A 25,597-nucleotide genomic window follows, 5' to 3' on the forward strand; every position below is an offset into this window, starting at 1 on the left:
TTGCCTTCAAAGATCAGAAGGTGAGGAGAAGAGATGCTCTTTGGATGTGAGTGATTGGAGATATCAAAAACTTAATCAAGGAAATGTGTGCCTTGGTCCTTTTAGTGCGGGTCTGGTAGGAAAGCCTTGAAGCAAATGTATTCATTCATTTTATGAGTCCCCCTCTCTCGGCCTGGATGATTGATAGATGGGTCTGTCCGTCCTTGGTACCAAATGGTTTTCCTCTAAATGTTTCTCTGAAGCAATCAGCTTGCTTTGGACTGCATGCTTTTACCTTTGATGTTGCCCCCATTCTCAGAGCCCCCCACACCCAACATGACTGCCTGTGTGACCCCCTCCCCATGAAGCTCCACTTCTCAGTGTTCCCGTGACAGATCTGTTAGCCCCAGTGACATATCCTTTCATGTAGGACTTGGCCCTCGTTTGTAATTGCCTGATGCTAATAATGGAGAGAAAAGCTCTCCATTAATTTGAAATTTTAGTGCTACAAGATAAAAACTCTCCACTCTAGCTTGTTTTATCGGACCCTTGAAAAATGTATTGAAGTTAGGACCCTGTGTTAATTCAATGAATGCTAATTCAACACCCAATGTGAGTTCCTGCCAAATGGATACATATTGTAATTATTCCCATACCACCCACCCACCACCCTGACAATGCCAGTGTGTTTTTGTTCTTTAATTAGCCAAATCCACTAGCTACTGATGGGACACTTGCAGCCTTGGGTGGGCTGGTGTGCATGAGATGTTACCCACACCAGTGAAACCAAGACAGAGGAACCCCTGTAGCCTTTCCACTGCTGCTGATGACATCTGTCCCCTCCTTCCTACATTCAGTGCTCTGGGAGCTCTGCCAGTGAGACTGTGTGTGTATGTGTATACGGAGGGAGAGGGAGAGAAAGAGGCTGAGAGAGAGAGATTTATAGACGTTAATGTCACTGCATTTAAATGCCCTGCTTGTCTTGCTGGATTAGGTTTAAACCACATGTACTCCTTGCAACACACTGAGCAAAAGTAAAGGGAAACTAATGGAAAAACTTCCAGGCAGAGAAGCAGTACACTGGAAGTCCACCCCCAGTTCCTGTTATCCCAGAGAGGTGCTCTTGGCTGGGGCATTGCTGGGACTCGCCTGGTCGTAAATTAGCAGGGGCGTGGAGAGACAGAAGGGGCCCCATGTGGATGATATTTGGAGAGAAGGTTTTGTGGCTGGGCAATGGGCCCCCACACTCTACAGAGGGGGATCTGCCTGCTCACACGGCTGCACAGACTATTACTGCTCCCCAGGAGGTGGGTGCAGAGGTCAAGGCTGAGCTCCTAGAAATGTTTGTAGCCCCTCAACATCATCACATCCTCCAAACACATTTTATTGTATTTTATAAACGTGTTCATCTGGGCTGGGTTGGAAATTAAATGAAAAAATGACTTTCTTTATCAGAGAAAGATTAAGAAGCCCTGAGCGAGATGAATTGCGCTCTTAATGGGGATAACTCAGGTTCACTGAGCTAGTTTCTTGCTAAACTCTGAAAGGGTGGAACAAATGGGTTCCCAGGATGTCTCTCCTCCGCTTTGCTAATTAAGTACAATTTCTATTAGGAGATAGTGCCCCAGGAATGTCTAATAGTGGGTCTAGATCTTTCAACTCTCAATGTACATAATCCCTCTGGCAATGAACACACTTCCAGGAACATGTCAAGTTATCTCTGAGTCAGCGTGCATCAGCCCTCTGTTTGAATGACAGAAAGGCATGAAGTGTCATTAGTAAGTGCCAGGCACCCCCCAGTCCCCCGCCACCTCCCACCTCAGCCTCATCACGATGTGCTTCATCCCAAGGTAAACACTCCATTTTCTTCTTGTCTTCCTTATAGGATTAGTTACAGCCACAGTCACTTAATTGTAATGAGATGGGGAAATATAATTACATTAATAGCTTGTACCCAAATTCCTCAGAGGGGAAACTGAGTTTGTTGGCTGAGAGGGAGGCGGAAGCCCTTAAAAGTTCTGGGAATGAAACACATGTCTACCCTAAACCAAGCAATTCCACCCTAGGAAAAGTGAGGCACGCATCGGCTGCTTCCTTCATGATGGCCAAAAGCCGGAAGACCCAAATATCCATCCATAGGAGAATGGATGGACTCGTGTGTTCATGCAGTGCAACACTCCTCAGCCACAAGGCGGATGAGCACGAGCACTTCTCACAGGCCTGCAGGTGAGCAAGTGAAGCCATAAGCAAGAGAGAGCACGCAGTGGGGTGTCTTCCCTGTGAAGTTCTAGAACAGGCACAACTCAGCTGTGGGGAGAGGAGTCAGATGCCGGCTAATGGTGGTGGAGTGATGGACAGTGGTGGTGGAGGGAGACCGTTTGTGTGGTAGGTTCTGGCCTCGAGGAAGGCGTACACGTGTGCACGTCAGCATCCATAAATTGTCCAGTGACATGTGCGCATTTGAGTGTTACGACTCAGTGTTTTTAGACATGGAAGTACCTGTGCATCCAGGTGAGACGTGGAAGGGGGAGAGGTAGGGTGCCCGAGCAGGGAACAAGAGGGCACCCCTTCCCGAGCCACCTGTGAATCTGCAGGAAATGTAGCAATTTACAGGAAACAAATAGCAGATTGTAAAAAGTGGGAAAGTACTGCAGACATCACAAACAATGTAGAAAATAATATCTCTATTAAGTAAGCGCCTGACCCACCCCTAGCCTATCTTTCCCTCCATACTCTAGGCTGCGTCGGCTGTGAACAATCATGAGGATGATTTTCTAACTGCCAGATTTGGTGGTAGAGTCGAGAAATAATTCAATCTTTCTTTTAGCATAGTAGATCAAAATTTGCTATTTTATTATTGGTGATTTTAAAAAGTTTCTTTCAGCTTTATAACCTGATATTCCTAATGTCATGCATGTATTTACAATTATTCTCAGGTTTGGGCAAAACCTATCAAGTGTCTTTATTCTGTGAGCTGTAAGATTTCAGGGCATTTCAAGTTCTTACAAAGCGATTAACCTTAAATACTCTTTGAATCCCTGGCGATCATTACCTTTAACCCGTGTGTCATCAAAGTCTTTTTGGTGATGTGCTATGAGTTATAAAATTTTTGTCACTGTCAGCATTTCATCCAAAATCAGCAAGACATTAAAGCACAGAAACTCTGATAAGCTCTGTTTTATATAATTCTCTCTAAAAAAGAAATGTAGAGCGTGTGTATTCTTTTGTATGCTGCATTACTGAGTAAATTTCTGACAGGGGGGATCTTACGTTTTACTATGCCTCGATGAGAACAGAATCCTGCATTTCCAGTTTCACACGCCACAGGATTGGAACGATTTCCCATAGCCCGGGTTCTGAGTCCGCAAACTGAAACCTTAGTCCTCCCCTACCATCCACCTCTTCCGTAGCCCGAGGCAGCAGGCAAGTTCATGCTGCACCGTGGTGTCGCTGCTCAGGTTGTCCCCGTGAGCCATCTGAGTATTTCTGGGAGGCATCCCTGTGCCAGGATAGCCAGCAATTACTTCATGCACATGGAAGTAACTGTCAACCATGTACCTGGATCCCATTAAACCCAAACCGAATGCACCCCCCATCCAACTGCCCCTTAGTAGGATGCAAATACACCACGGCCAGTCAAAATCCATCTGGCACAGAGGAAGGGTGATGTCAGTAAAGTCACAGTGGAAGGAGACAGTAGTTTTAAAGAATCATGGTTAGAATAGCTTACTTGGCTAATTTTACAAAAAGCATGTGATCACGTGAACACATGGCTGGGAAGGAGAAGCCGTCCCTGGGAGCAGCCGCGGCCTGGGTTCCATTGGCTGTAAATGAATCCCTTCTGGGGAGCTCCACTAAACACTCCCCTGGGTATGAAATGGTGGGGGGAATTGCAGCCAAATTTACTAACTTACAGGAGGAGGGAAGTGTGGGTGACACATAAGCTAGGAGCTCCATCATTCTTAGCACGTATATGGATGGACACTTGAAGGTTGTCAGTAGCAGAAGAGTGCTTAGACTGCAGGTGACACCATATCCAGTTTCAGTGCCCTAAACCAGTTCTCAGCCTTACCTGCACAGTAGGATAATTTGGGAAGCATTTAAAAAACAGAACAACACCTGGTTGCCCCTTGCCACCACCACCACCAAGGTCTGGGATGGAGACCAGGAATCTGGTTTTTAACCGCCACCCCCCACCCAAGTGACTTTAATGTGCGGCGCAGGTTGGGCAACACTGTGTACAGATATTTGTTATCTCACTGAACAGAATGATTGTAGGCAGGCAGTTCAGGGAGCAGCATGCACGTCATTGGGCACTCCTGCAGCCAGGGACCATGCCTCAGTCTTTCCTTATGTTTCATGACCTCGCTGTTTTGGAAGCATACTGGTCAGGTATGTTCTAGAATGTTTCTTGACAGGGTCTGTCCGATGCCTTCTCAAGATTGGACAGAAGTTACACTTTTCGCGAGCACAGCCCACAAGGCATGTGAGGGGGTTTCAACCTAACTCCTTACTGGCCGTGTCCACTTTGATTACCCGGCTAAGGTGACAACCACCAGGCTCTCTGCCATGAAGTGCATTTTCCCCTTTGTAATAATCTCGTGGTCGGGGAGGTTTCTCTGATACTACGCAGATATCCTGCTTCTCCAGCATTCATGTGCTGACGTGGGCATCCACTGGTGGACGCTGCTGTCGGCTCCTGCTCCTCCCTCACCAAGTAGCCAGAGTGGCATCAAAAACACGCACAAAACATCCCAAACGCCTTATGCAGTGCTTTTAATAAAATCCCACCTCTTCACTGCGACCTTCCAGGCCCTATGTGATGCAGCCCGCCATCCTCTGCTGACCCACACTATTTCTCTCCCTCAGACTCCTTCAGCAAGAGCGTCTTGATTTGTTGTACTTTTCTAAGAGGCCACACTCATTGCCACTGTTAATGACTGCATGCTTCTTAAACTGACTTAGCTCCGGGTCTCTCATGGCGAACAGGAGACTTGAGATTCAGTCTTAGTTATGGTATCTCCGCCCTGCCCCTGCAGGACCCACACCCTCAGCCCTCTGCAGCAGCCAGGGGCTCTACTTCATTTTCTCAGATCTGGCCACTATCTGAATGTATGTCTTTTTCCCATGACAACACCATTAGCATCTTAAAATCAGAAAATTCATCCCTGCGATTCAGTGCTTTCTCTCTAATATTAAGGACAGTGCCTGGCTCACAGAGGTGCTCATAAAATGTTTGTTGAATGAATGAATTTCTTTAATCTTGGGTGCTCTGTCCATAGCTCTAGCCTGTGCTGGGTCAAGGAGCACTTCATTTCATTGATGCAAATGACCTCCCCCTAACCCCGAGGTGGCTCTTAAAGCTAAGACCTCCAGGCATGGCAACTAAGCTCCTTTATATAAAGTCTGGCCAAGAAACACCATATCCATGTTCTGTCTTCCCAGCAGGACCTCCCCAACCATTCCAGGTCCTCCCCTTCTGTGGCCCTCATGAGCATCCGCTGAATCATGCCTCCCCCCACCCCTTAATGGGACAGCCAAGGGGATGGGTTCAAAGAACAGGGCAACATGGGGGCCACTGTTCTTCTCTGGGGACAGTTGTGTTGGGGGCATGAAGCCTTTTCTAAGAACACTTCATTTGTCAGAGCAGCAAGGCAACCTGTGTGTAAGAGGCAGAGTTGAAGAACAGAGAGGAGGCCATACACGAGCATCAGAGCAGCAGAGACACAAGCGCTGTTTCTCAGCGGCCTGCAAGGGGCCCGCCTGGGTGAGCTGCAGTCTTGGGCCACGTCCAGAGCTCTGACAGCAGAGGCAGCAAGCGCACTCAGACTTGGACCCTTGCCTGGCATGGCCAGGACATTCAGCATATCCCACGACTGGTTTTATTCAAGGGAGCTTCACCAAAGATCTTTTTCGATGTCAGAACAGCAGCACCGAGTATGTTTTGCTTTGATGTTAATCGGAAGCAGCCTTGTTTAGTTCCGTGTGCTCTAAAAGGCCTGTGGGTGGGTCACAAAATGTGGACGTCACCAGGCCACAGGCCAGCTGGGTATTCCTGTGTTTGCATGTCATGAACCCAGAGCAGGCTGCTTCTTATTCCAACTGCAGAAGACATTCCATAGTAATTCAAAACACTACCTTCTCTGTTCCCATCCCCTATGTTTAAACGAAAATTGGCATCCATTTTCCACTTAACCATCATCTTTGAAAATATGGTTTTGATTTATAGACTTCTGAATATTAGAAACCTGAAATTTACCAAGAAGGATTGAGAACTATCTGTAAGCTATAGTTTTACGGAAAAAGCACATAACATAAAATGCTGACAGTCTTTTTTTTTTTTTTTTAGATGAGGAAATATATACTGAAATGTTTGCACATGCACAGACCCTCTCTGGAAGGCTGCACGGGAGATTGGTGGCCTTGGTGACTTGCAGAGGGCCAGCAGTGGGTGGGATTTACATCTCACCACACATGCTTTTTGCTGTAAACTATGAAGCAGCAACAGCTTCCATTTTTACGCCTCCCTCCCCCAAAAAATTGAGAAGAAAATCCCAATGAGATATTCACATTTGAAAGGTCAACAGGAAACTCATAACATGTGACAAAGCTTTTGAATTTTTAAAAATGACTCAAAAACGGCAGGTACTCACTGATGTAAGTACTTCTGTTCATCGCAGTAGAGCCTGAGAAGCAGCTGTCATCTCGGAGCTCTGGGGCTCTCTGGGGAGAGGACTGGGGGCAGCGTAAGGGGTCCCTAAAAGCGCAGCCCCACAGGCAGCATGCCTGGGGCCGTGCCAGCTGGCCGGGGCCCTGTGTCCGTGCCTCGGTGGCTGCCCTCATGAAACAGTCACGATGATAATACTTGCCTCGTTGGGTTGTGATGAAGAGTAAATTAAAAATGGAAAGCACATAGTGCCTGGAACACTGCAAATACCATGTAAACATCAGGGATCCTTTTGAACCTATATCGATACTTTATTATTAACTAAGGCCCATGGTTTCCATTAAGGTTCTCCTTTGGTGCTGGGCACTCCACGGATTTTCACCAATGTGTAATGACGCGTCCATGTGGTGTCACACAGTAGTTCCACGGCCCTAAAAATCTCTGTGCTCTGCCTGCTGATCCCTCCCCCACTCCCTTCTAATCCCTGATCTTTTTTCTGCTCTCTCTGCTGTCTCCATAGTTTTGCCTTTGCCAGGAGGTCATGGAGTTGGTCTCATACTGACGTCACCTCTTCACGTGGCTTCTTTCACTCAGAAATGTGCACTTAAGTTTCCTCCATCTCTTTGTGGCTGGACAGCTCATTTCTTTTAGGCCCTGAATAATATTCCATTTCACTTTGTGAAATGTCCCTGAGCTGAACACTGATCATATGTCCACTTAAATGAGTTAAACAGAAAATAAGTTCACCAAAAGATTTTTAAAATAGTAAAGGGAGGTGAACTAGTTCAACCACTGTGGAAAGCAGTATGGAGGTTCCTCAAAAAACTAAAAAGGGAAATACCATTTGACCCAGGAATCCCACTCCTAGGAATTTTCCCTAAGAATGCAGCAGCCCAGTTTGAAAAAGACAGATGCACCCCTATGTTTATCGCTGCACTATTTACAATAGCCAAGAAATGGAAGCAACCTAAGTGTCCATCAGTAGATGAATGGATAAAGAAGATGTGGTACATATACACAATGGAATATTATTCAGCCATAAGAAGAAAATAAATCCTATCATCTGCAACAACATGGATGGAGCTAGAGGGTATTATGCTCAGTGAAATAAGCCAGGCAGAGAAAGAAGAGTATCAAATGATTTCACTCATCTGTGGAACATAAGAACACAGCAAACACTGAAGGAACAAAACAGCAGCAGACTCACAGAACTCAAGAATGAACTAACAGTTACCAAAGGGAAAAGGACCAAGGGGGTTGGGTGGGAAGGGAGGGAGAAGGGGAATAGAGGGCATTACGATTACCACACATAATGTGTGACTCTACAGCATCTTACTACACTGATGGACAGTGACTGTAATGGGGTATGTGGTGGGGACTTGATAACTGGGTGAATCTAGTAACCACAATGTTGCCCATGTGATTGTACATTAATGATACCAAAATTTTAAAAAATTAAAAAAACAGTCAAAGGAGGAGAAAAGAAGGGAGGGAGGGTCAGAGAAGCAGGCGACATTCTTGGCCATGACGCTGCCACCCAACCTGCTGCCACCACCAAGGAGAGGTGCCAGGGGGCATCCCTGAACACTCAGGCCCCCTCCCCACTGGTAACACCCTCCAATCTGGTGCTAACAGCACAGGGAGGGGAAGATGCCACCTCCTCACACATATCCTAAGGCTGATAGAGTTAGGGTTAGCATTAGACAGGATCACTGCCCCGCACTGGGGGATGTTAGCAGAGAATCCTCAGCTCTGAGCCCTGGGAAAGCTAGCTTTGGTTGCAGGACTGAGAGGGAGGGCAGCTCCCATAACCAGTTCTCACCCACCTTAGAAGACGAACTGTAACTGGAGCCTTTCAGATGTGATGGGCCATCTTCCCTTTGAGGGAGTTGCTCATGCAGGTCTGTCCCTCGGAGGTAAGGGAGGTGAGGGGCAGTGAACGGCCCAAGGCTGGACCACCTCTCCTCAGGGGCTCTAACTGTCAGTGTACAGGAGGCTGGCCAGGTGCAGATTCTCTGGCCCCATTGAAGAGTCTCCCTGTGCAGGTGTGCTCATTTCTGGGGCTGCTGTAATATCACCACAAAGCAGATCACCTTCCATAGCCGACATTCGATTCCCTCAATCCTGGAGACCTGAAGCCCCAAATCAGGGGTAGGCAGGGCTACACTCCCTACAAAGGCTCCAGGGGAGGGTCCTTCCTGCCTCCTCCAGCTCTAGCTGGGGCCCGCACCCCCAGTTGCCGTCTCTGTCAGCACATGGCCTCTCCCCGGGTCTCATCTCCTATAAGGACACTGTCATTGGATTCGGGGTCCGCCCGGATCCAGCTCCACCTCATCCAACCGATTGAATCAGCAAAGACTCTAACTTCCAAATGAGGTCACATGCTAAGCTTCCCCGCTAGATAGGAATTTGGGGACACTGTCCAGCCCACTAGATTAAGTCTGCAGAGGACCCCAGTCACCTGTGTTGTTTATATCTCATTCTTATTTGGCACTACGTCCACATGATTTAAAATAGAAGTGGCAGGCAGGCTTAGGTTCTTATCTTGCACAGTATGTGGTTAGTGGGGACTCACGCGTCAGGACCATGTCCTCCGTGTGCGACGTGCGAGGGGAGGAGCCCGGCTCACAGGCGCCAGTTTGGGCCCACAGAGCAGGTTGGGGAGCAGGAGTGACCCTCGGGGGGCGTGGGTGCTTGCTTAAGAGAAAGAGTACACAAGGACCCAGCACGAGGACATGCATCCCTGCAGCGACAGCACAGGTTTAGGCCAGAATTCAGACTTAAGAAGTCACTGCCTCCCTTATGGGTGAACACAGAAAAGCTGCCAGATGCTTGTAGACTTTGTATTAGTAAGAGTTTTCATAATTTTACCAAAATGTATTCTGTTTATGATGTCCAGGACCTGCTGTAAGTACCTGCATGTCATTTAATTCTACACCTCTGTGAGGTGAGTCCTGGCTATTCCTGTTCCCAGACTGCGGAGTTGGGTCTGAGCCCTTCCTCTGAATCCCTCTGCAGTGTTACCTCTTTGGGATGTCAGCGGGAATTCTTCCCCTGGAAGTCTGAAACTGCTGCAGCATCTGGAAAACTAAGAAGCCTTCCCATCCCTTGCTGTGCAGAGGATTCCTTGTAGGAAGTAAACTGGGCAGATCTGCAGGCAGTCTCAAGGGTAAGGGCAGGCAGGTCCTTGTGCCAGTAAATACCTACCAGGAAAGGTCTCGGATGCCCCAGAATACCCTATGCTTTGCAGCCACAGTGATTGCTAAGGGGGCGCATCCTACACAGCACATTTGGCATGGGGCCTTATTGCAAGAAAGAAATTGAGCAAGAAGGGGCCATACTGCAAAATTTGGCAGAAGGACCAGTGATGTGTTGACTTAATGCTGTTTTCCAATGTTATAAAGAACTCTCTTCCAGGATCACCATGTATAGTTGAGCAGGTTGTGCACTGCAGGACTCTGGGGGAAGGGAGCCATTCACATGATGCCTCAGCCTGGAGAGAGAATGCCTATGACTTTCTGAAGAAGAACTTGGAGTGGTGACCTGGATCAAGTCTCAGGCATCCTCTACCAGCAGTATCCACTGGCTCAGGAGCTGACAAGGCCACTCCCTGTGACTGAGGGTGTTGCTGGGGTGGAACAGAGCAGAGGAGCATATTGATGCAGATGGGACACTTTGTGCTGCTGTTTGCTGATGACATCCACAGAGACAGACTGAGAGAAGAGCCCATTCCCAGAAAGGCTCATTCTTGCCCATGTGGAAGAGATGTGTCTGGTCCCTGCAGCTCCCAGAAGTTTCTTCTTTCCTTTCTGGCCAGCCAAACAAGGCACATGGGGTGCTCAGCCAGCACACCCCCAGGACCTGGTGAATGCACAGTGCTGTTCACTCAGCTGCCCACAGCCCAAGAGCAGACGGTTCTCTTCCACTTGTGTCCACCCACCCCTCCCGGTGGGCACTGGGGCCAGAGAGATAGACGTGGGCACACTACAGTTGCGTGTGGTGTCTGGGTGTGGTCGCAGGATAAAATACCCAGTCCAGAGCTGAGGATCACAATAGGGGCCTAGCTGCTTTGGGGTGTTAGCCAGTCTGTGGGCATCATTTTCGTTGTCCAGGATTCGGGAGTGCGGGGCTGAGTGAGCAGCAGTCAGAGGCACTACACATCCCGCAATGTCCAGGCCATTCCCACACTACAAAAAACGTCTCACCAAACCAGGGGAAAGCTGCCATTATCTGCCCTGTAGCTTAACACAGAGGATATTGAAGCTCTAAGGCATGTAAACTCAGGATAAATCAAAGGAGTACATTATGTTGTGTTTATTTGTCTGTAACTTTATGGAGGGTTAATCCCCACCCAGGAAAATCTTAGGAAAGTTATCTTATGGGTAGGTTATATTATCTGTGAACTCCATGTCGAGACTTTACAGGGAGTCATAAAATATCTGTTGAACTGTGGGGGTGTTTTGTCCAATAAGGTTGAGAATCCCAGATGGAGGAGATCAGGTGTCATCCTGTGGTTGCCATTGGGACCTCTTGCAAAGTGACTGTTGCTTGGATCCATTCCATCAGCTGGTGTTGATCGTGCACCTACTATCCTCCAGGCACTGGTCTAGGCCCTGGGACTGTGGTGGGTAAGTTCCTGCCTCTGCACCATCAGTCAGGGCGGGCTGGTGATGCCTGGGTAACAAACAGCCCGGAACGCCAGCAGCAGGGCACTGTCAGGGCAGGCATCACCAGGGAGCGATGGCGTGGCATCTGGGGGCACCTGCACCTTGGGGCTCGAGGCAGGAGAAAAGGTCATGAAAAAGCACACTGGCTCTCCAGTGCTTCCGACCATGTCACTTCTCCCATGGCCAGGGCCGAAGCAAGTTGCAAGCCACACCACCTCCAAGGAGGTGGGCAGGGTCAGGAATGGAACAGGAGTGAGAAATGGAAATGGGGTCTGTGCTGGTGAGGCTCAGCACTAACCCCCGGCCTGGAAGATGCTCAGGTAGGGCCTGGGCGTCCCATGCACTGGCAAGACAGTGCCCCCCACTTCTGTCAGATTACTGAGGGTGCAGTCAAGGGACAGAATTGACTCTGTCATTTGAACCAAGAGGATTTACTATAAAGAATTGTCAAGTGGACAGAAAGCTTTAACTAGCTCACCAGAAGGGGGAAGGGGACCTGGGTGGGGCTGTGGGGCACTGTTCCCAAAGCAGCCACCACCCAGAGTGGAAGAAACAAGGATGAGATTGGATCGATTAAGACAGAGAAGATGCCGATGGGGCTGGGAGACCCCAGAGGCAGGTTGCTGCTCAGCTGGCCCTGGTCCCTCTGACCCTGAAAGGAGGACCCTTGGGCAGCAGACCCAGAATGCTGAGGAGAGGGCAGGACCGGCAGGCTCTTGTTTTGAGGAGGTTCTGCTGGTGGTGGGGACTGTGGCCTGGATGAGCTCTGCTTCAAGCAGGAGCCGTGGTGATGCTCAAACAATTCTCAGCCCAGGGAGAGCAGGAGACAAGGTCCTGGGAAGAAAACAGAAGGAGCCAGCCCATCCTCCACCAGCCTGGAAGTCACCTTCCTGTTCTCCCTTGGCGGAGCCTAAAAGGGCATAGCTGGCAAGTCTGACATGTGCCCTGTAGGGTCGCAGAGCAGAAAGCGCAGGTCATTTGCACTCAGGGGATGCTAATGACTGCCATGCATTTATTTCCCATATGTGCTGATAGGCACCTATCCTGCATCCCACTTCTCAGAACAGGATCCAGTGGCCATGGCCTCCTGGCCACTGCACTCTTTTTTCTGTGATGACTCAAAGCTGGGGGACGCAGGTTCTGTCTTTCCAGGACCATGCCTCGGTTCTGCAGGGCATGATATCCAAGGACCAGAAATAGAAAATGGACATTTGGGCCAAAAAGGAAGCATGCATCAACTTCATCTGCACGTCACTGTCAAGAATGGATTGTGATCCAGAAGAAAAGAGAGAGCCACACAGTAGTTTCCAGCAGTGGGCCGTGATTTTCATTTCCAAGGGCTGGAAAGTTTGTTAAGTGAAGGCTTAGCGAGGAGGTGGACAGAATTCAACAGCTGGCAGAAGATGGTGCATAAAGAGTTTTTTTTGAGGTTTCTGATCTTCCCTTTTTATATTTTTGTGTGTCTGTGTGTGCGTGTATGTGCACATATATGAGTGTGATTAATGGTAAAGGTGTTCCTCCATCTGCCCCAGAAAGAGACGCGTGAGTCTCTCCACAGGCATGACTCTTGCCAAGTCACCCTGGATGTGGACAGTCAGGGGATAACCGTGATCTCACAGCACACTGATCACATAATCATCATTCTGAGAACAAAAGAAAAGAGATCTTTCTGACCCAGGGAAAGACCGCATGTGGGGAATGCAGGACTGTGCAACTGTTGTGCTTTGATTTTAAAATGACAGTTTCCTGGGAGCTTAAATTTAGGGTTTTAGAAGGCAAAATAAGCAATCTGATATAGATGATTCCAAAGATAGCAGAATGTCCCCACACAGGGTCATAAATAAGAGCCCCACTGTGCTGATGTGGAAGGCACGTGAGGGTGGCCCTTCCAGAAGGGTCATCTGCTCCTCCAGATGTGAGCTCCTCGGGGCCCCTCAGTTGTGAGCTGGGTCCGGCTCTGCACGGGGCAGCCCCAGCGGATGGCTAAGGCTGGCACAGGGTCTGGCCATTTTCCCCAAAGCAGGGCTCCTTTCTGGGGCACCCAGTCCTGGTTACAGAGCCAGTCGGATGAGCCGGAAGAAATGGCGTCAGGTCTGTGGCTGATGCATCAGCTCCCTGCACCCGCCCTGTGTCCCTTTTCCTCCCAGATATTACTTCCCAGTAAACCTTTGATCTCAGTGTCTGTGAGGAATAAGAGGGGAATGTTCTGTGGAACCAAATGGGTTGGATTCGAATCCCAGGTCCAGCTCTTTCTGGCCGAGCCAACTTGAATGAGTGGCCTAATCGAGCTGTGCCTCAGTGTTCTCGCCTGTATGATGGTATCATGACAGTTCTTACCTTGTGGCTTGCCGTCAGGATGGAGCAAGTCTCTGCGTGTAACCTTGGGAAGGCACCAGGTAACAGGAGTTCCGATGCTAGCTTGCATCTGGCTCAGGAATCCGCCTTGGGCCGCTCTCCCCCGAGCTCCCTGTCTCCCTCCACTGGCCATTTCTTCCTGACATAGGAAAACCATCTCCAGAGATTGGATCAAGGGCTGTTTGTTCAGGCCACTGCAACAAGATGCCAAAGACTGGGTGGCTTAAGCAGCGGACGTTTATTTTGTGACAGTTCTGGAGGTTGGCATCCAAGGTCCAGGCGCCGGCAGGGCCTATTCTCCTGAGGCGCTGTCCTCGGCAGGCAGACGCTGTGTGGTCACATAGCCTTTCTATGCATGAGCACCCCAGAGTCTCTGACATACTGGGGGCAGCGCTTCAACGTAGGGAGCTGGGGCCATACGGTCCAGCCCGTGACAGGGCCTGCTCCCTGGGCATGTGGACCTGCACACCAGCCTCAGGCGCTATGGCACTGCCCGGCTCCCTTCCCCCTGGGCCCTTCCTCCTCCAGTGTGGTTATTAAAACTTGCTTGTCTCCTGGCAGAAAAGTGTTTATTTTGCTTCAACAGTCTATTGTAGGGAAAGTTGTCTCCCAGTAACTAAGCCTGGTGTGATGAACCAGGTAAAGTTCTCTCCCAATTAATTTGCCCAGTGAGACACATCCCTCATGGCTGCAGGGCACTGCCTCAGTTTCTCATCTGGAATATGGGGTAACAGTACCTACCTAAGAGGCTTATTCTGAGAATTAAGTGGAAGAAGGTATTAGGTGTCAGCACCATGTCCTGCGTATAGCAGACACTCGATAAATATCAGCCACCGCTTCTCTTGTTACCACTATTCATGGCGTCAGTTTTGTCCAGGATGGACTAATCTCGAAGAGGTAATGCCTAGCTTCAGAACCGGATGTGACTGTTCCTGTAGGCTGTCTATTTGTGCCAAATTAAGGTGCAGGGGGAGGGGGACAGAATTTCAATGTCCTTGGCTCTAGCTTTTGAAAAAAACTGGAAAAAGAAAAATAGCAGAACTTCAATTTCACCACGAACGTTTGTGATATTTAAATAAGATTTAAGTTCATACAGCATTAAAACATAAGAGAGGGAAATTAAATTAACAGAAGTGCGTGATTGTGCGCACCAAAGTATCAGCTGGGCCCTCCTGGACCGTGTGCTGGCTGGAAACGGATCCGAAAGTGGGTCAGGGGTTTCTGTGGACCCTTCCTCGTGGGAGGGGTGGTAGGAAGGCTGAGTGGGTCAACAGCTCACCTAGACCACCACCTGTCCCCGCTTCATCTGCCGGGTGGGTGGAGGTGGCCATCACCCAAATGTGGCGCCAGGGGCACAGGGGGTAGAGGACCAGCCAGGCAAGTGCCACCCCATCTGGCTCTTGCCGGACTGAATCTCAGCTGGTCTGTCTGGCCGTGTCTGCCCCGGGGAAAAGCTGGCATCTCCCTAGCTGAAGGTGGACCCAGTCCTGGGTCCACCTCCCTGGGGCGGTGCCTAAATGGGCATCACGGGCACGAGGCTTAGTGAGGGACCCCAGGGATGAGAGGTCTGGAGGGGAGGGACAGAGCCAGACCAGGGGAGCGGGAGGCGGCAGGCCCCTGTGGCTGCTGTGACTCCCTAGCCAGGGCCCAGGGTCTCAAACCACAGATGCTTTCGCTCTGTCCCTGTGTGGTGCCGGGGCAGGATCTGTGCCTTGCACTTCCTGGGCTCACAGGGGCCTGGTTCCCCGTGCCTTCCTATCATCCGGGCCCACCCCTCCTCTGCCCATGTCAGTCCTCCCCCTGCCTCCTCTCATAGGGACACTGCATATGTGGTCTTCCCAGCAATCCAACATCCTCAACTTAATTCCTCTACCAGGGAACCCCGCCTTTCCCCACCCCATTCTGCTTCCTCAGTAGGCTTGACCTTGTATTTGGAAGTAACAAGGGATGGGATTGCTAGCTGGGCAACAGCACACATCCAGAAGCTCCCAGGTTGAGCCATAAGCCCTACCCCAAAAGAGAGATCTCTGACCCTGCTCAGGCCGGGGGCAGGGCCCCTTTGGTACCACAGAGCCGTGTGACCCAAGCATCGGTCCCCAGGCAACTGTCATGTCCTAAAGCCCCAAGCACACAGGCTCAGTAAGACCCCTTTATTCACCACCATCATCTCCCCGTGAGACGTCAAGCTTTATATTCTACTGAAGTTCGGCTCCAGCTTCCCCTACACCCTCCTCCCAGGTGAAGCCTGCAAGGCTACGGGTCACCCCTCCCTGATTTTTATTTACTTCGTTTGCATACTGTCTCAGTCATTAGGAAGTCATTCACATTAGGAGGTGGGGCCCCAGAGGTTGGGCATCAGGTAGATGAGTGTGGCCTGTCTATGACAGAGACCGCACTGCAGACCCCCATTACATTCTTGCCTCATTTTGGGTTGATAAGAACTGGAATCTTCCTAGCCACCTCCTCATGACCTTTTTTGCCTTCACATATTTTATTCACCCAGCCCCTCCCTACTGAATCTGTGGGTTTGGTGCATTCTGTCTTCATTAACACAGTAATCAGGACACATCCCTGCACTCTGCAGCAGTGAGAATGGGCTCAGATAAAATGAGTAACAAATAATCTGAAATACCAGTGACTTAAACCAAGAAAGATCTTCTTTTATCTGATTTTTCTCAAACTATTCAAATTCAGTTAGACAATATCCATCATATCATTGATAACTTTTCACAAATGCCTAGGGTACCTAACTGGTTTTCTTGGTTTCACTGGAGATGGCTGGTAATTGTAGGTCTGCTTTGGTTGTGTAACTGTATTCCTATTATGTTAATGTATGTGCACAATTTAATTGGTAGTTTAAAACCTATACATGCTTATGTTACTCTACAAGAAGATATGTCAGAGAAATAATCAATCTTCCCATGTTTTCTTCCATCTGCTACTTCTATAGCTTTTCTTCTTCCTTCCTAATTACAACCCTTTAGTAGAATTAGTGCCTCATATCGAAAATTACCAAGTATCATAATTCCTCCAAGTGCTAAAGATACCTCAAGACAAATGCTGGGCATAGAAGCCACAGGGCATAAATCTGCAAAGAAGTAAAAAGCTAACCTTTTCAAAGAATATTGTTCTCTCTCACTTACCAACTTTACATTTCCCTGTATGGCCCCGGAAGATGACTGGTTAGCCAGAGATGGGTAAGATTCCTCAAGGGAGGAACAACCTAAGACAGGCACAGTCACAGGGGGGCCATCAGGTGAGAAATTGGGGATCAACAGAGGTGAGGCTTAGAACCTCACCCCCCCTGTTTTGAAAGGAATCTTCTGCATCCGTGGATGTTTTGTTGCCCTTGTCTAGCTCGGATTAATACTTAGTCTACAGGCACACACCTGATCATCTACATTTGCCCTCTTACAGCACTAAATTATGTTTTCTACCTTTATCTTGCATCTACCTACCACTTCAGCAATTTATTTTAAAAAATAATAATAATAATAATAAGGGAGAAATGTGGGATTCACATATAAATCAAGTATAAAAATCAAACGAATAATCATATCTGACTTGATTGTTTGTAGTTCATGATGCGTGATCAAAACCGAAAGTTTCTGTGATATGACTGCCCTTGCACTGTTCACCATGTAAGAACTTATTCACTATGTAAGACCTTGTTCACCATGTAAGAACTTGTTTGTTATGCTTCAGAAGATTGGAGACTGTTGAGAATTAGGCTTGGGGTTGATTGATGACTGTGCATTGAGCATTGACTCCCCTATACAGAATTTTATTGTTGTTAACAACCATTTGATCAATAAATATGAGAGATGCCCTCTCCAAAAAAAAAAAGATACAAAGGAATTATTCTGAATTTCTGGAACACTTATGACTGTCTAGTAATCACAGAAGAGCAAATGAAAATATTGAGAGTAACCTTTTGGCCTATAAATGAACAAATAATAGAATAAATGTTTTTAATGTTGAAAAAAAAAAAAAAGAAAGATGTTCTTGGCCCCCATGCCCCCTGCCCCTTGCAGCTTTGAAGGGGGCTCTCCTTGTCACACACACTCAGGAGCCCAGGCTGTTGGGGTAGCTGCCATCTCCCAACACCACGGGGTACTGGTCAGAGGCACGGGGATCTCTGGAAGGTGGTATCTCTAGAAGGTCCCTTATTGGAACTGAGTGTTCCTGCAAGGAGGCGACACCTGTCACTCCTGCTCACACACATCCCTGCCCATTGAGTAGCCAGAGGACAGTCCTCCTGTGGGCCCAAAGACCCGGACATTGTGGGCGAACAGCTCTACAGACTCTGTCCATGCATTTACACGAGATGACTGTGCACTGAAAACCAGAGAATTAAGGGAGTAAACATTTACACACCCTCCAGTCAAGCATATTTTTTGTTTCTGTTGCTTGCATAAGCATTTCTCACATGTGCCTGCACACACACATACCCCTCTAACTCAGCACCGGCCTGGGGCCCCAGAGTCATGGCCCAAGTCCTGGGCAGAGGCCACCGGCCCTTACCTGTGCAGGTGCTCATCCTGCTGCCCCTTGGAAGGACCCCATGTCCTCTGGCCAGGGCCCAGCTCCCACTTGTCCTATCCTGTCACCTCAAGGAATAAACCCTGAGCTTTTAAAAGACAAAACAAAGCCCACATGCTTAGCTTTGCATCCCCAGCTGCACCTAGACACCCAGACAGCCACCTCTCACCTGCAGGGGGCACGCTGGCCATGGTGGACCCATCTCCTCCCCTTAGAAGGCCTCGTTGGGCAAGGGGGTGGACAGCGAGACAACCAGACAGCCTGATCCTTCCTTTCCCTGCCTCCCTCCCTGTCTCCCTCTCTTGTCTCCCTCTCTGTCTCTGTCTCTCCCTCTATCTCTCTCTCTCCACCTGATTTCAACTGTAAGACATGTACTGTCGCAGCCCCCAGTGGACTATCTATGAAATAGGACAGTGACAGCCCCTGCCTCCTGAGTTGTGTGTAGTGACTGAGACCTTGCAGGTGACATGGGCTGCTGGCCCCACCTGCAGAAAGTGCTCGGTAATTGGAGGTGCCCCTTCTTGTTCCCCCAAGCTGAACCATGAGCCCTGGAGTGAGGAGGCCTCTGCTCCGGTCCCCTCCCCTGTCTGTCTGTCTCCCTGGGCTGCTGAAACAGATGACCACACAGCTGGTGGCTAAAACACAAACCTCTAGTCTCACAGCTCTGGAGGCCAGAGATCCGAAACCGGTTTCCCTAGGCTGACCCCAGGTGTGGGCAGGGCGCACTCCACGGCTGTTGGGGGAACTCATTTCCCTGCCTCCTGCAGCCTCTCCAGGTGCATCCCTGGCCTTCCAAGCCAGCAGCAGGGCATCCTGCGTCGGAGGTACACAGCCTCCCTCTGCGGTTGTCAAATATCTCTGCTCCTCTCTTCAAAGGACATATGGGCGTTACATATGGGCCCTCCTGGATAATCTAGGATAATTGTCCCCTCTCAAATCCTTCAGTTAGTCACATCTGCAAAGTCCTTTTACCAAATAACGTAACATGCACAGGTTCTAGGGATTGGGGCTTGATATCTTTGGGAGGCCATCACTCAGCTGACCACACTATCCCAGACCTACCAAATCCTTGTTTAGGGTGAGACCGAGCTCCCTGGAGAGCTGGGGGACAGAGGTAAGGGGACCAGGTCCTTTCATTGCTCCGGGTTCCCTCAAGCCTGGCAGAGAGGAGCGGTGGTGGAAGGCATGGACTCCGGGCCAGACTCCCGGGTGAATCGTGGTTCTGCTCCTTCTTCAGGAATGACCACAGGCAAGCGATATGACTCAGGTTTCCTCACCCAGAACCTGGACTGATGGGTGTCCCAGGTCTTGGGATTGTCCTGGGGATGACATGAGCCAACACGGGCCTGGATTAGCATGTTTGGAGTCTCTGGAAAGCAGAACCTGAATTGGACTTGAGGTCAGGTGGGGTATCTGGGAGATTCCAGGAAGCAGAGTGAGGGGGTGGAACAGCATAGGACATGTAGGCGGAGATAAACCAATAGGAGATGGAGTATCTGGCAGTTACTGGTGGGCAGGTGGGAAGAAATGCCACTGAGATTCTCCAGAGGACCATGAAGAAGGTGTCTTAGAACCGCCCCGCCATGGACGTGGGGCCGTGTGCATGTGGTTTACCGAGGACGTTCTCAGAGAAATGCGCACAGCAGGAAGGATGCAGAAAGGACAAGCTGAGCAAGAACAGTTTCCCATCTGGCCCCAGCCTGGCCCAAGAGGAGCTCTGGTAGTGAGCTGTGCCCACGGGTTGTCACTGGTGGAAGCAGACAAGGGAGTCATCAGGTGAAGAGGTGGGGAGGGTGGTAGGGAGCGCCCAGGTAACTTGGTGCCATCCCAGCCACCTACGGGCAGCCTCCTGGCGAAGGTGTAGTGTGTCGGCACCTGCCACGCCAGGGGTTGAGTGCCCCTAACCAGTGAAGACCCCGGGAGGGATGGGTGCCCACAGCACCTGCTGTTATGGCGTGTGCTATATGGGGAAGCAGAATCCCATGTCCGGCCAGGGCCTGCTCCCCAAAGGGCGACCCGGGGGGCACCCCCTTGCCTCCCCCGCTTCCTCTGCTGTCCTTGGCCCTGGGATATGATAAAACTCAGGCACCCCCGCCCTCTCCCCTCTTCCCAGGTGTCTGACAGGTGCGACTACGTGTTTGTCAATGGGAAGGAGATGAAGGGCAGGGTGAATGTGGCGGTGAACTTCACCTACCAGCACCTGAGCCGAGCTCTAGAGATGACGGTGTGGGTGCCCTGGCTGCCGCTGCAGATCGAGGTCTCAGACACTGAGCTCAACCAGGTCAAGGGCTGGAGAGTGCCCATCGTCTCCAATAAGAGGTGGGTGTTAGTCCAACCTCACCCACCAGTCCGACGTGCTTGGGCTCACAGGGCATCCACGGGGAGGCCTGTTCCAGGCTGGGCTGGACCCAGGGATGCCCATGGCTGCCTACGGGCTGAGTCTCTCCACCTCTCGGCTCCCATTAGCTTTGTGCTGGCGTTGGCTTCTGTCAGTGTTTCCTCCACTCTCTCTCTGCAACTCCGCAGAAAATATACCCTCTCTGCTCCAATAATGCAAAATCCTGGAGTGAGGCCTTATCCTCACTTGGGTCATGTGCCCATACCTGATCAAATCCCTGTAGCCGAGGAGACAGGCTCACTGACCGGCAGGCTGGGCTTCAGCTACAGTTCCCCGGCAGAGGTCAGTCTGCCTGGACCAATGGATCAATATCAGAGGAAGGGGGAATTGATTCTGGGGAGGCACAAGCCGGCAGATGCCGCCTGACCTGGGCAGCGTCTCCACATCCCCATGCAGAAGCTCTGAGACTGTGGTGCTCTGGGGGGATGAAGTCCGAAGCGTGTCTTGTGCATTACTCTGTCGGCGTCTGATAGAGTGATAAGTCTCCACCATGCACAGCAAGCAAGATAAGCCACAGTCTTCTAAAGCCCACTCTTGGCAGGGACACCCCATAACTTTTGCTGTAGCTGCAACCTTTCATTGGAAGAAAGTTACTAGAGCCAGCCCACACTCAAGGGGAGGGGATGACCCACCAAGTGGATGCCAAGAGGTGGGGTCAAGGGCACACAGCCGAGCTGTTTCTGCCACACCCATCCCTTCTGACCCGTCAGCTGGCATGTCCTGCCAGTCACCTCCCAGCTCTGGCTGAGCCCACATCAGGCTGGGCTCGGGGCCCACTTGCCTTTGTAGTCCCCTGTCCATTGGCCCATCAACTCGGTATCTGCTAAACTGAACTGACCCTCTGACAGGCCAGCCCGGGACAGCGAGGAGGAGGAGGATGAGGACAGGCGGGGCAGAGGCTGCACCCTGCAGTACCAGCACGCCATGGTGCGGGTCCTGACACAGTTTGTGGCCGAGGCAGCTGACCCTGGGGGGCACCTGGCCCACCTGCTGGGCTCAGACTGGCAGGTGGACATCACGGAGCTGGTCAATGACTTCATGCAGGTGGAGGAGCCCCGGATCGCCAAGCTGCAAGGCGGGCAAGTCCTGAGCGGCCAGGAGCTTGGCATGACCACCATTCAGGTAAGAGAGCCCCTGGGCAAGGATGCTGGGCCCTCCTCCTCTCCGCCCGGGGGAGAATCCAGCTCTTTGTCATTGCTTAGGACAATACCTAGTTCTAGAGTAAGTAGAGCGAATAGCCTAAGTGGTGTCATGATGTGACAAGGACCTTGAAATTCCTCCTACATACTTGCATTTGAGAAACGCTGGACTGGCCTGTCTGGTTGGGTCAGGCTGGAAACCCCAGTATGCTGTTTGTCTCTAGTGGTTGGTACCATCTTGGGAAAACAGCTGTCGGGAGAGCTGACCTCAGTGGAATCACGGGCGTGGCGAATGGCCTCTCACTAGGCTACCCCCCGACCACTGCCACGTGAAGGCTTCCTCCCACCACGTGCTGCCTCTACCGAGTCCCAGCCTCAGATGCGATGAAAACGTGTACCTCTTAGAAGTGCCCCAAGGAAAGGAGCCAAGCCGTGAGGACTCACTGGTTTTGTGGGCGCTCCTGCAGGGAAGGCCGGGAGGAGGGCACTCTGCAGCGCGGTGCTCACACACTTCCACGGGACACTGGGTCCTTGGGCCTGGCCGTGCACCTCCTGTCTGAGGGCGAGCACTGTCCCTCAGTAGCTGCCCCATGTATAGGACAGGTGGCCACCCCACGAGCCAGTTGGTCAGGCTTCTAACACAGCTGTGCATGAGGAAGGTTTATCAGTGGAGCTGTTATGGGGCTGTGGAAGATTAAAAGGTGTCCATTCAGAAAATGGGCTGATATTTAAAAGAAATCATTTCATTCAAGGGGGAAAATAAATGGGTTTGAACCATGACCCAGGGGGCACATGCCCAGATGATCTCTCAAAGCTGTGAAGGGAACCTCAGCAGGGAAAGCAGGCTGGCCGTGAGCTGCAAGACATTGACTGACTTGGGCCCTAAGTGTCAGGGAGATGCTAGAGAGTGGTGAGGGGTATGACAAAGGGGAGACTGCTACTCGTACCCAAGAGTACCCACATCCAGTATGGCCAGATGTTGCGACTTTTCCAGAAAAGCTACAAGTCTGTCTTTTTACAGTGAAATCCTCTGTTTTTATAAAGAGGGCTATTAATTCCATTTTAAAACATTATTAACATATCTGCCCTAGAGACAAGAACTTAACCTCCACAATTGACTTTCAGTTGAAAGGTTTAATTCAAAGATTAAATTCCTGCAATTAATCCACACACTGGACTGATGATGCCTGGAGACTGGAAGCAAGACCGGTATTAACTGCTCTCTCCAAATGGTAATTTAAGTGCAAAGAGGAAGTCCCCCAAATGTTCTTCACAAGTAGGACTTCCTCTTTGGGGTCAAAATTGAACAGAAAGTACATCTCCCAGGCCTCACAAGTGTCCAGAGGAGAGCTGGGGAGTTGGCCTCGGGAATAGAGACTCACCACTCTGCCAGAGGATGCAGGCTGATATCCCAGCATGTCCCCAGGCATCACTGCTCAGTGTTTCCCAGAGGATGGCACATGAGCTCCTGTGACATGCAGGATGCTGGAGGTGGTACATGGACCTGTCATACGTAGGCTACCGTGTGTGCAAGAGAGAAATATGTAAACACATAGTAACATATCAAGACCGCTTTGCTTTGATGCTATGGAATTTAATTATTTAAGGAAAACAGATAGTTTTAAATAGAATACACAACAAGTAGTAGAGACAATTCATGGTGCAGAAGAAAAGTTAGCACTCCAGGTGTGGCAACGATAATGCCTCTCTCAAGGACTGAGGGTGGTGCCTGGTGGGCAGTAGAGTTTGTGTGGCAGGAGGGGGCCCATCCTTCCTTGACACCATCTCACTGTTACCTAAAACATACATTATATTTTCACAAGCAACACATGGCTTTTGGAAGAAGACATCAACAGGGAAGACCTGCTTTTGCTCCCCACAGGCCCCTTTGCATCTCCACTCCCTGAATGGAGCATCATTCATGCCAGCGAGGAGTTTCTAGGACCACAGCTTTTCCTTGCCATGTTGGTTCTGCCTTTCAGGTCCTGTCACCTCTGTCAGATGCCATCTTGGCCGAAAAGACCGTCACTGTGCTGGACGAGAAGGTTACAATCACAGACCTTGGAGTCCAGCTGGTGACAGGGCTGTCACTCTCCTTGCAGCTCAGCCCAGGAAGCAACAGAGCCATCTTTGCCACCGCGGTAGCTCAAGAACTTCTGCAAAGGCCCAAACAGGTATGCAGGAGGGCTTGGGACACTGGAGGGCGGAGTGGCGCACCAGGTGGCTCACACAGTGGGGTTGGGCTGCACACGGAGTGGGTCACTCAGTGAGGTCCAGTCACAGACTGGGTGAGGGCGCTCAGAGGGTACAGTCCTGCTCAGCAGGGTCACATGCCAGGGAAGGTCCTGCGGTGAGGCAAGGTCACACGTTAGATTAGGTAACCTGTCCTGGAGGAGTCGCGAATGGGGAGAGGGGAGTCCCTCAGAGAAGCGTGATCACGTCATAGGTTTTCTCAGTCTGGAAAAAGTCTTGAGAAGCAGGTGAGGGGGCCCAGCAGGATTACAGGCCAGTGAAGGATTCAAGGCCACCAGGAGACAGAGGATGAGGCCCCACCCCCTTGATCACAAGGCCAGGTGTGCTCAGATAATCACCTGTGCTCTCACACACTTCACCAAGCCCCATGGCCCTGGCCTGGACACGACTGCCCTTCACCAGGCAGTAGGGTGGGGTTGAGGGTGAGGGCAGAAGCCAAGGGGGTATCCACAGCCTGCTGCCAAATCCCTACAAGGAAAACGGGTGACAGGTCTGGGATGTGGGAGGGAGATGGGGGAGGATTCCACATTGTGGATTGTCGCATGCAGAGCAGAAACAAAGAGCCTGTGGTGGTGATGGCGGTCATCCCCTCCTTCCTCTTTATGTGAGATCAGAGTGGGCTAGTAGTGTGTGTATGCTGTGTATACATGTGTGTGTGTCATGTGTGCATACGTATGCCTGCATGTGTGTATATGTATGTGTGCATGTAGTGTGTGTGTATATGTGTTGGGGGGTGCAAATGCACAGCCTCCCACTCTCATAGCAGCACCTGTCACTCAGTGCTCCCGTCAGGTAATGGCTGAAACCTCACTCCTTCTCTGTGGTCTTCATGTGCAGGGGTTTGGATCAGAGAACCTTGAAAGCGGGTGATCTCAATGATAGATAAGATTCTTGCTGAGGACAAGCCTCCTTTTTCTCAGGGCAGGATGCCAGGCAGGATGCAAGTTACAGACAGCAGGTGAGAAATAAGCTGAGGTTCCCTACTGTCTTCATGGGGGTGGGGGTGTGTGGGGGGTAATAAAGTCATGTGACCACCAGTTAGGAGTCCAGGAGGTGACAGAAAAGACCAAGGAGCTGATCTGTTCCCCACACACGGAGCTCGCGTGCTGCCCCATGCTCTGCCACCTGCCGGGTCTGGATGGCCCTCGGCTCCTGCGTGCGGCTTGCTCCAACATTCCAGTTTCAAGAAATCCAGCGTGCACTGGAGTTTCCCACTCTGACATCACGGCAGATCGCAAGAACCTGGTAAATCAGCATCACGTCCTGGGGCTTTAGCCCTGAATCTAAGCATGTTCCCCACGTAGCAGCTAGTCCCAGCCAATGTCCAACAACACAGGTACTTACTGGCTGAGCTGAAGGAGCTGCAGAGGCCACCAGTCACATCTGAGGAGCCTTCCTTCTTATTTCCAATGGCTAAACACTAACAGCGTAAAATTCTGCCATGGTCGGAGGCTCCTTGGTTGCAAGAAAGAGAAACCCACGCAAGCATGCTTAAATTACCAGACTTATGACCAGGATCCAGGACCCCAGCAAGCCCAGCTCTTGGAACATGGAGACACTGGAGTCTCGATGGCCTCCCGCATGCCCATATTCCCTC

General features: G+C 50.5%; 1 protein-coding gene across 3 annotated transcripts in view; it reads left to right on the top strand.

Annotated features, from left to right (window-relative positions):
- TMEM132D (transmembrane protein 132D) overlaps positions 1 to 25,597 on the top strand; it is a 510,800-nt gene that overhangs the window by 479,492 nt on the left and 5,711 nt on the right. For 2 of the 3 annotated variants that reach the window (XM_036921820.2, XM_036921817.2), the window contains 3 exons: positions 20,324 to 20,529; positions 21,457 to 21,730; positions 23,730 to 23,921. In XM_036921820.2, the coding sequence (XP_036777715.2) occupies positions 20,324 to 20,529; positions 21,457 to 21,730; positions 23,730 to 23,921 (672 nt within the window). The remainder of the gene's footprint in view (positions 1 to 20,323; positions 20,530 to 21,456; positions 21,731 to 23,729; positions 23,922 to 25,597) is intronic. The other variant, XM_036921819.2, reaches the window with a different exon arrangement.

The sequence above is a fragment of the Manis pentadactyla genome, chromosome 14 (assembly GCF_030020395.1).
Source record: "Manis pentadactyla isolate mManPen7 chromosome 14, mManPen7.hap1, whole genome shotgun sequence".
Lineage (NCBI taxonomy): Eukaryota > Metazoa > Chordata > Mammalia > Pholidota > Manidae > Manis > Manis pentadactyla.